This window comes from Mytilus galloprovincialis, chromosome 4 (assembly GCF_965363235.1).
Source record: "Mytilus galloprovincialis chromosome 4, xbMytGall1.hap1.1, whole genome shotgun sequence".
Classification (NCBI taxonomy): domain Eukaryota; kingdom Metazoa; phylum Mollusca; class Bivalvia; order Mytilida; family Mytilidae; genus Mytilus; species Mytilus galloprovincialis.
The window spans coordinates 1166765-1178431 of NC_134841.1; the positions used below are offsets into that span (position 1 = coordinate 1166765).

General features: G+C 31.8%; 1 protein-coding gene across 3 annotated transcripts in view; it reads left to right on the top strand.

Moving 5' to 3' along the window:
- The window catches only part of LOC143071084 (N-alpha-acetyltransferase 35, NatC auxiliary subunit-like), an 88135-nt gene extending 76783 nt beyond the window's left edge, over positions 1–11352 (top strand). For all 3 annotated transcript variants that reach the window (XM_076245163.1, XM_076245162.1, XM_076245164.1), the window contains exon 19: positions 11231–11352. In XM_076245163.1, the coding sequence (XP_076101278.1) occupies positions 11231–11290 (60 nt within the window). In that variant the 3' untranslated portion in view covers positions 11291–11352. The remainder of the gene's footprint in view (positions 1–11230) is intronic.
- Positions 11353–11667: the final 315 nt, after the last annotated feature.

The window sequence follows — 11667 nt, forward strand, 5'->3', positions numbered from 1 at the left end:
TCTGAGGACTCTGAAGTTTTAGGATACTGCAATTCAAGCTGAGATACATAGTCTGCTAGACACCAGTTCTCCAGTTGTTTTGGTCTACGCGAGTATCTTTTAATATCATTGTCTGATTCTATTTCAGTAGAGTCTGGGCCTAGTTTTTCTAGGGCCGATGATTGCTTGAGGAGAAAAGTTCTTTTGTGTTGTGGAGATGTGTTAATGAATACAACTTGTCTTGTGGCTTTTGTTAAAGGCATCTGTAGTGTTAAGTATGTTGCTTCTTGTGCGCTTGTTTCAACAGAATTTGAAAAGTAATTCCCAATGTGCCTTACTTGATGCTTCAAGTCTAAATTTCCCTGTCGTGCTTCTTTTGCTGCTTGGTCTAGTAATGCACTCATACCTTTTTGTGACTTGCTTATATATGAAACAATATACACTGCACATGCAAATGCATCTAAAACAAACTGTAAATCGTGATTTGCTTGCCAGGCTATCAACACAGTTTTCATGTAACCATTTACACGGACTTCAGATGGTTTTCGTTTGAGAAAAACTTTTGGACCACTCAAGTTGCTTCTTATGGCCTTAATGTAATTTTCATCATCCATTTGTAACACATCATCTAAAAACATGTCATATGTCATCTGGTCTATATCTTCAGAATTGTGAAGTGCATTAATTTCGTTTTGTATTTCTTTATATATAGTTTTGTACTTTTCTATGTCATCATTTTCTTTCAAAGGCTCTAAGATTACTGTTGCTTTCATAGGTGGAAGGGGGAAACCAAAACGACAAATTGGGTGACCTTTTTTTCTGCATGTTTTTGAATGTTTATGAACCTGCAAATTGACTAAACTAGTATCATTTTCTAAAAGTGAACAGGAGACATATTTATCAATAAATGCTACAACATCTTCATTTGAATTGCTTTCATAAACAGGTGCATTTTCAATCCAGATCAAGATATGAATATGTGGTGAACCTCTCTGTTGAAATTCAACTCTATAAAAAAAATCTGTCAATTTTCCAATAGGAGCATGATCACTTTTCAACACCAAGTTAATAAACTGTTGGACACGATAGTCAAAATATCTAGAGCATGTCACAGGGTCTTTCTGAACAAGTTTAGATTTCTGATGCCAATCCATTTCTTCCAATTCATTGTCAGTATATTCTTTGCCATCATTTAATTTGCCAAGAATTCGTAACAAATCTTTCCAATTAGTGTCTGCAGATGAAAGAGAGCCAAACCATGTTGGAAGACCCAACTGTCTGATCATTGCAAACAAATCTTTCTTCCTCTTTTCAAGGTATACTGGAGAATTTCTTAAACTTCTAAAGATATAATAACCTTCATCTAATCTTACAAGATCATTTACAGTGTTAGGATTCAGTACATCTTTTGCTGTCCATTTTTTTCCTTCTGATTGACACCTTCTTAGAGCAAGATAGACCTTATCACTTATGCTTTTTAACTGAATTTTTTTTAACTTGAAAAATATATTTGGTACAGACTGTGCTACTCTCCTATCCATGGACCTTAGTTCCCATTTAACAATATCAGTATAGTGAACAGAGACAGACCTGTCTTTGTTATCTGGCCTTCTTTGACCACAGAATATAGTTGGAAAAGATAAGTACTCTGCATCAGGATCACTGTAGAGACTAATTGGTCGTTGACCTTCACCAGGAGCAAAAGTTAAACCTGTATCACATAGTGGATTGTCGTCTGGAATGTGATCTAACAGTGTATCTGTGTTTCCAACATGTGTTTCACTTTCATCTACTTCACTGAAATGATCGGAGTCATTATCTGAATCATTCTGATCTTGGTTATCCTCTTGTTCTTCACTATTGTTTTCATTGTCATGTATTTCTTCATTTATTTTGGCGATTTCTGTAATCCAATCCTCATTTATTTCTATTCCAGAAGACTTGTACAAGTCACTTGTTCTCATCAAATAATGTAATGCACAAATGACAGCAAATGGTCTCACATTTTCACTAAAATCACACTTTTTGAATTCCAGTTTCTTCTTTAGTTTAACTGATATTGTACCTGATTTCTCTAATGTATGTGGAAGTGAATTTATTGTAGGTTGAACTTCAACAGGCACATTTACTACATTGCCTTTAACTGATAACTGTCCACCTCTTGGCAACTGTCGAATCTGCATAAAAGGAATTCTTAATGATAACAGTCTTTCTTCTAAAGGATACAAATTTAGTTCTTTTGGTCTTTGGGGAAATCCCATTTTATTGGCAATTGAAAATCGAGGAATTCTTTGTTTTTTTATTGCATTGAGACAAGTATGACATATCCATTCTATGTCTTGTACAGATTTAAAATTAGTAAAGCAATGTGACATGTTAGCAGGAGTGGTCATTTTGACAGTTTTAGAATTAACTACAGAATCACAAAACCAAGTTTGTTCACATGAAGTACATATATATGTAGGACCATCATTAATTTTTGTTTTAAAATTTCTTATGCAAGCATCAAGAGTTATACCTTGAACTCTTTTCTTTTTTAGTTTTTTTTCATGATCTGTGAAATCAATGTTTTTTCTTTTAGTACTTTTAACTGTCTTATCATAACATCTGTCTATATCTAGTTTGTTCTGTCTAGAACTGTGTTTCTTCAAACGCTCATGTTCTAAATTTTCTGGATGTGACCTATATTCTTGTTTTCTGTGGAAGTCCCGTTGGGACTCATGTTTTCTGTAGTCTTCATTTTGTCTGGCAATTTTTTTCTTTTCTGTTTCATTTCTTTTGAAAACATCATTCTTTCTAGCCTCTCTTTTAGCAGCAAGTTCTCTTTTATTGAAATCTTCATTCTTTCTAGCATCTCTTTTAGCAACAAGTTCTCTTTGTCTTTCTATCTGTCTTAAATCAGAATTATCTCTTTGAGACTTTTTACTTTCAGCTTCAGCCCTTCTATAATTTGTATCCTTTCTTACTTCTCTTTTAGCAGCAAGTTCTCTTTTATTGAAATCTTCATTCTTTCTAGCATCTCTTTTAGCAGCAAGTTCTCTTTTATTGAAATCTTCATTCTTTCTAGCATCTCTTTTAGCAGCAAGTTCTCTTTTATTGAAATCTTCATTCTTTCTAGCATCTCTTTTAGCAGCAAGTTCTCTTTTATTGAAATCTTTATTCTTTCTAGCATCTCTTTTAGCAGCAAGTTCTCTTTTATTGAAATCTTCATTCTTTCTAGCATCTCTTTTAGCAACAAGTTCTCTTTGTCTTTCTATCTGTCTTAAATCAGAATTATCTCTTTGAGCCTTTTTCTTTTCAGCTTCAGCCCTTCTATAATTTGTATCCTTTCTTACTTCTCTTTTAGCAGCAAGTTCTCTTTTATTGAAATCTTCAGTCTTTCTAGCCTTTCTTTTAGCAACAAGTTCTCTTTGTCTTACAATTGGTCTTATATCTGAATTTTCTCTCTGAGACTTCTTTCTATCTGCTTCAGTCTTTCTATAATTTTTTTCTTTTCTTCTATTTTGCATGTAGTTTTTCATATATACAAATTTGGGTACCTTTATATGCTGGTAAGAATTATTTTTTTGTTTTGTGTTCCTTCGTTTCTGATCATCGAAATAATTCTTCATCTGCTTGGTCCCATCTTTCTCAGCATCTTTACTACTGATACATACAGGTAAAATTTCATATTGAGAGTCTAAATCAATTTGTAAACTTGTGTAAAAAGCATACAAGTAACTGAGGAGGTCATGTAAGTCAGCAAATCCAATCAAAATACTTTTGCCAGAGGAATCTAATGGATTATTTAGTGTACATTCTGAATGAGAATGACTGTCAAAAAAATAGTATATATGATTATAATAATAAACTGCTGAACATATGGCTCCAATCATTATAAGAAATTTGTTTGACTGCTTAATACAATTTTGAATTGCTTCTTGTAATGAGAGAAATCCAGTCAACTCTTGATACTGTAAAGCTATACCAAACAGAATATTTTGTTTGTTAATGATAAAAATCCCTTCAGTAATTTCAATTTTGACAGGAATTTCATCAAAATTCAAAAGCATATTTTTAAATAATCCCTGTGTTATTAGTTCTTGAACATGCTTCCTGTAAATTTCATCTCCTTTATCTAAAATGTAATCCAGGTTCAATGTGTTTGAATCAAAATTTAAAGACGAAAGAGATAAGAAAACTAAACAATTACAAGTACATTGGTTTCCCCTGCTTTGAGCAGCAAATTTTGTGGCATACTGGTCAAAAGTTCCAAATTTAATAAAGTTTGCATTAAAAGAATTGAAATATTTTGATAGCACTTCTTCTGAATTATTTCTAGGTTGTTCATTTTGGTTTTGCAACAGATCAGTTTGGATATTACTATGAGAATCTGATTTGGCATAACTATTGTTTGATTCATTTAACAGAAAATCTGTTCGTATATGACAAGTTTCTTTTGCACAGTTATTGTTACTGTTTTGATTCAATTCTTTTGCACAGTTATTGTTACTGTTTTGATTCAATTCTTTTGCACAGTTATTGTCACTGTTTTGATTCAATTCTTTTGCACAGTTATTGTCACTGTTTTGATTCAATTCTTTTGCACAGTTATTGTTACTGTTTTGATTAATCTCAGATAGTTCAGGTTTATCTAATTCAGATGTTTCATGTTCAGATGTTTCATGTTCATTCAATTCAGATATTTCAAGCATATTTAGTTCAGATATTTCAAGTTTATTCAATTTAGATCTTTCAAGTAAATTCAAGGTACTGTTGTTTGTATTTGAGTGGAGGTCAGTATCCCCCATGTTATTTGAGATACTGTTGTTGAGGGTGTCAGTATCACCCAGGTCAAGGTCAATTCTAGTACTGTTTATGGGGCCAGTATCCCCAGTCAAGTCCGTCAGTGTCTTTTTCTGTGGATTTTTCACACCACGTTTAGCCTCTGCTGCCCTCCAATTTTTTCTTCTTGGCATCTTTAAAAATCTATAAATACATATATGCAAATAATGTACAATATGAGGACAAACTGTTACAAGTTCTTAATGCAATATATGAAAGGCTAGATGAACAATTGCATAATGAGAGCTAATATGATTAGTAACTTTAAATATATCATGGATATAATATATGTTTTCTGCCAAAGAGTTGTCACTTGTTAAGACTTTCTTATAGATATACATATAGATGTATCTAGAATACTGATGCCTTGTTCACATGTATATTCAATTCGAATCTAATTCGCTATTCACATTCACCCACTCTTCTTTTTTAATTCATTTTATCCAATTCGCATTAGAAATACCTTTTTGTTAATAGGAATTAAAAGATAACATCATTAAGACAGTAAGGCAAATTTGACGTGCATTGCAATTTGAATGAGAAATGAGGTTAGAACGTAAAATGTTTGGAATGCCAATTAAACCAATTTGAATTACCCGGTACGTGTGAACTCAGCATGATATGCTTCATGTATTGGAATAAAATAAAATATCAAAGTGCAATTATAGTTGCTCATATTGCCTTTGGCTAAGGAAAGAAAAGTTATATTATGTCCTTTTTTTTAATAATGATGAATATCATGTTTTTTTTTTTTTTTAATGTACAAAAAACTGTATAGCTTCACGAAAATGGTACTGCTGGTGCAATTGTTCATATTTACATTTGTAAACAGTATTGCCAAACATATCCATATATTCATTATAACAGACTTCGTAAATTAAGTAAATACGAGTTTCAATTATGTAAGGCATTAAGGTGATAACATTAATGCACTAATGTTCATAAAGAGTAAAATTTAGTTTAAGGAGGCTCTCGGGTATAAGATTTTCAGAAAAAAAATAAACATTAATTTTTTATTACAAATTTTATTCATTATTTAAAGTTGTTACTTTATCACATGGTTCAAAAATCATTCCAAAAAATCATTTCGTGTTGGCCACAGGTGACTTTTAAAATGTAGATATCATTGAAAAAGCTCCAAATTATCTCCCTTTGGTGCAAAAATGTCATTTTTTGGCATTAAAATTAAAATATCTTTTTTAGCCCATCGGTGACCTATATTTTTTATTGTTGTTTTCGAATAAGCTGTACATAAATTTTTTATTGTTGTTTTCGAATAAGCTGTACATAAATTTTTTATTGTTGTTTTCGAATAAGCTGTACATAAATTTTTTATTGTTGTTTTCGAATAAGCTGTACATAAATTTTTTATTGTTGTTTTCGAATAAGCTGTACATAAACTAACATGACTAAATAATTGTACGATTTAAGCGATTTCTGTAATCTAGTTCTTTTTTTATTTCGATATTACCGCTATTTCTCCTATTAGTTCAACAGAAAACAAGAGGCTGTCACAACGACAGCAAACCGGATTTATTAACATTTATTTGTGTCCTGGCTATATATCACAAGAACCATTACTGATGAATGGTAAAAGTGAAAATCGTCAATATCAAATTTGACCTCCATTTTGTCATCAGTATCAACATATTAAAATCTGAAAAGCTTGGATTGAATGGTGCATGAGTAAATGCAACAACGTGAATTGAAACGCCATTTTACGATCTTTCAAGAACGATAACTCCTGAACGGTAAAAGTCAAAATTGTCATTATTGAACTTGACCTCTATTTTGTCATCAGTAACAACATATAAAAATTTCAAAAGCTTTGGTTGAATGGCTCATGAGAAAATGCACGGATACAACTGGAAACACCATGTTTCAATCTTTCAAGAACCATAACTCCTGAACGGTAAAAGTCAAAATCGTCATTATTGAACTTGACCTCCATTTTGTCATCAGTAGCAACATATTAAAATTTGGGAAGCTTTGGTAGAACAGTTTATGCGTAAATGCACGGACACGACTGGAAACTCCATTTTTCAATCTTTCAAGAACCATAACTCCTGAACAGTAAAAGTCAAAATCGTCATTATTTAAATTGACCTCCATTTTGTCATCAGTTACAACATATTAAAATTTGGGAAGCTTTGGTAGAACTGTTGAGTTCATGCGTAAATGCACGGACACGACTGGAAACTCCATTTTTCAATCTTTCAAGAACCATAACTCCTGAACGGTAAAAGTCAAAATTATTGAACTTGACCTGCATTTAGTTGTCAGTAACAACATATTAAAATTTTAAAAGCTTTGGTTGAATGGTTCATGAGTTAATGCACGGACAACATTTGATTGCCGCCTGCCCGCCCGCCTGCCGTACATCCCCAAATCAATAACCGACATTTTTGTCACAAAAATCCGGTTTAAAAGGACATTACATGTATTAAAAATGTAGGCTTCTTTCGAAGGCAGATTGTGAGCGTAAATGAACGGTGACCCCATTTTTTTATTTCATTTTTCTATTAAGTATAAGATAAAGTTCATTTATAGAAAAATATAGAGAAATCCTATATTAAATAAAAAATTTGATTTAGATCCGCGAGTCCCCTTAAATGTTTTAAAACAATACATGTTTACTTCATTCATATGTATGAGTACAGAAGTTTGAACTATGACATTTGAAATCAGTCAATACAAATTGATGTTCAAAGCAGTTTTGTGCTTGTAAATATTTTAATTTCAATCTAAGTTATGAAGAAAACTTACCATTGAATAATTTCAAAAAAACTAATTAATTCAAAGTAACTGGACCATGTTGTAGAGGCCAGGGCAACAAAATAGTCATCAAATTGATATATTATAATAGTATTGCATCTTCATACAAAATATCATTGATCTATCACATGTACATATGTAGTTCTTATCAAACTTACTTGCGTAGAAAACTGAACAATTGACTATACTAGCTAGATATGTCTGAAAACTTAACAATTGACTATACTAGCTAGATATGTCTGAACTACATGAATGACCCTGTCTGAAAAAGTTGAAAAATCTGCAATTTCACAACACATATGGACTCAAACATGATAGTAGTCTCACATATCAAAAAGCAGCTCAAAATCTTAAGGCATGTAGAAAAATAGTCTGTATAACTGTGATTTTCAACAATTTTCAAAGTCTTTAACCCTTTAAATTTTCGTCAAAAATCGTCTGAGTGGACCTTAACTGAAACTTGATTCATCAGGGTTAAGTGACATACCAAAAATCAGCCCAATATCTGAAGGCGTTTAGAAAAAAAGTCCATATAAATGTGATTTTCAACAATTAATAAATTCCAAAGCCTATAATTTTTACAACAATTAGTTGAGCTTAATTAACAAAACTTAAACTTGATTTGTTACTCATGATTGTCAAGTCACATATCAATTATCAGCCAAATATCTGAAAGCGTTTAGAAAAATATCAGTTTAACTTGTTTTCAACAAATTTCAAAGTCTTTAACTCTTAATTAAGGCAAAAATCAGCGGAGCCCAGCGAAACCTAACTTAAACTGTAACTGATCATGGTTAACTAGCTATCACACCAAAAATCAGCTCAATATCTAACTGCATTTAGAAAATAAAGTTTGTATAACTGTGATTTTCAACAATTTATCAAAGTACAAAGACTGTATGACCCTAATTTCTGCAAAAAATAAGCGAAGTAGAACAAACTTAAACTTGATCTGTAACTCATCATGGTTAACTCATATACCAAATAACAGCCCAAGATCTGAAGGCGTTAAGAAAAAAAGTATGTATGAAAGGTTTGTTGTGGAATGATGGAATGACGGACAAGGGTAAAAATATATGGCCCCCACAACTTTCTTGCTGGGCCATAATAATTGCTACTTTAAAGTCACTAGATCATGGTCATGACCAAAGGGGCAGGGCCTCATATAATTCCCCAAACTGATATGAACTGACAGCAATCCGTTTTGTACACAATTTCATTGATCTATCACTAATAGATCCTATTTTTACATAGTCAGATATTATTAGAAATTATAAAAATAATAGCAAGAACATCTTTTAATTTTCAATTTGTAGAGCTACAAATAAAGTATATATCAGTTCACAATTAAGTTACAACAGAACACAAATGCTTCAAATATTTTTAATTTATTTAAATGCAACTATAATGATTATTCATTAAACATTTAAATATATCCATTAAAAACTTGTTTTAACTTCATCCTTCTCTTTTACAAAAAAGTTTTCTCGACAACAACATTGACATAATTTGTTGCCAATGTTGGGAACATGCAAAAAATGCTAAATTTACATGTGTTTGTAAATTAGATACATTTAATTTTAATTGTATGCTACTTTATTTTCAACTGCACAACACAGTAAAATAAATATAAACAGCAAAATAATCACTAAGCTATTTCAATCACTGTTAATATTATTTGCTGTCCTTTATCTGTATTCTTCCCTTTCATCATCATTATTATTTTATACTTTAATTTTACATTCTAAATTTAGAATGCTAGCTAATCAGATTTTTCATATAATTATATAAATCCTATTTATCTACATGATAATATATCTGAAAATGCTAAGCAGTTTGTGTGTCCTCATTATATTTTAACTTATGCAAACTCTATCACAAACATATATTGTACCTTGTCCAGACTGTTCACAAAAGGAAATGCAGTATAATTTTAACTTTTCATTGAAGAGTTTCTTTTTGCTATATCTTATTACCACAAAGAAAATTTTAAACAACAAAGTACAACTAACTAAAACTCATGACACTGAAAACATGGTCTTCATTCTAAGTAAATGGTATGGTTCAAATATTTCTTAAATATTAATTCAATACCAATACTTTATATTGGAATTATCCCAGGTTTTTGAATTATATGCCAAAAACTGCATTTTATCCCCATGTTCTAATTTTAGCTATGGCCGCCATCTTGGTTTGTTGGCCGAGTTACCAGACACATTTTTAAAACAAAATACCCCAATGATGATTATGGCCAAGTTTGGATTAATTTGGCCCAGTAGTTTCATCAGAGAAGATTTTTCTAAAAGATTACTGAGATTTACGAAAAATGGTTAAAAATTTACTATAAAGGGCAATAACTCCTAAAGAGGTCAACTGACCATTTTGGTCATGTTGACTTATTTGTAGATCTTACTTTGCTGAACATTATTGTTGTTTACAGTTTATCTCTATCTATAATAATATTCAAGATAATAACCAAAAACAGCAAAATTTCCTTAAAATTACCATTTCAGGGGCAGCAACCCAACAACGGAATGTCCGATTCATCTGAAAATTTCAGGGCAGATAGATCTTGACCTGATGAACACTTTTACAGTGTGTCAGATTTGCTCTAAATGCTTTGGTTTTTGAGTTATAAGCCAAAAACTGCATTTTACCCCTATGTTCTATTTTTAGCCATGGCGGCCATCTTGGTTGGTTGGGCGGGGCACCGGACACATTTTTTAAACTAGATACCCTAATGATGATTATGGCCAAGTTTGGTTAAATTTGACCCAGTAGTTTCAGAGGAGAAGATTTTTCTAAAAGATTACTAAGATTTACGAAAAATGGTTAAAAATTGACTATAAAGGGCAATAACTCCTAAAGTGGTCAACTGACCATTTTGATCATGTTGCCTTATTTGTAGATCTTACTTTGCTGAACATTATTGCTGTTTACAGTTTATCTCTATCTATAATAATATTCAAGATAATAACCAAAAACAGCAAAATTTCCTTAAAATTACCATTTCAGGGGCAGCAACCCAACAACGAAATGTCCGATTCATCTGAAAATTTCAGGGCAGATAGATCTTGACCTGTTGAACAATATTACCCCATGTCAGATTTGCTCTAAATGCTTTGGTTTTTGAGTTATAAGCCAAAAACTGCATTTTACCCCTATGTTCTATTTTTAGCCATGGCGGCCATCTTGGTTGGTTGGCCGGGTCACCGGACACATTTTTTAAACTAGATACCCCAATGATGATTGTGGCCAAGTTTGGTTAAATTTGGCCCAGTAGTTTCAGAGGAGAAGATTTTTGTAAAAGTTAACGCAGGACGACGACGGACGACGACGACGACGGACGACGACGGACGCCGGACGCCAAGTGATGAGAAAAGCTCACTTGGCCCTTTGGGCCAGGTGAGCTAAAAAGTAAACCATTAAAGGTCAATGTACGGCCTTCAACACGGAGCCTTGGCTCACACTGAACAACAAGCTATAAAGGGCCCCAAAATTACTAGTGTAAAACCATTGAGACTGTTTAGCCATGTAACTCAGTCATGGTTCATTGAATTTGAATATTTCAGCATTTGCATAATCAAAATTACAAAAATGCAAGACATATCTTTGTGATAACAGTTTATTAATATTCGTATTTAATTTGTAGATTGCACCAGAGTTTGACTACAGCCTGCACAAAGCTTTCCCAGTATTGAAGATTTTATAGTGGACATTTTAATTTAGTGTGAAGCTAGGTGTTTTTTTAAGATTAAAGAATATTGATTTTGATTTAGTTATAAATTTAGTTTAGATATGAATTGACTTATTTACTTTTCCTTAGTAAAATCTTAATTCAAAAACAAGTTAAGGAAATTATTGTGATATTTTGGTAAAGAATGCAGCCAAACCCTGTCGTACTGATTTCATTTTCTATATCATCAAAGATTTATCACCACCTTTGATAGTTCAATAAAATAGTGCTGTGAAGAGTTCATTATTAAGATCCTATCCAGTCGATGACAGGCAATTTATTGATAATACTTTATACTTTGATATTTAATTTACACTACAATGTATATTTGAATAACCATATTGTCAAGAAAG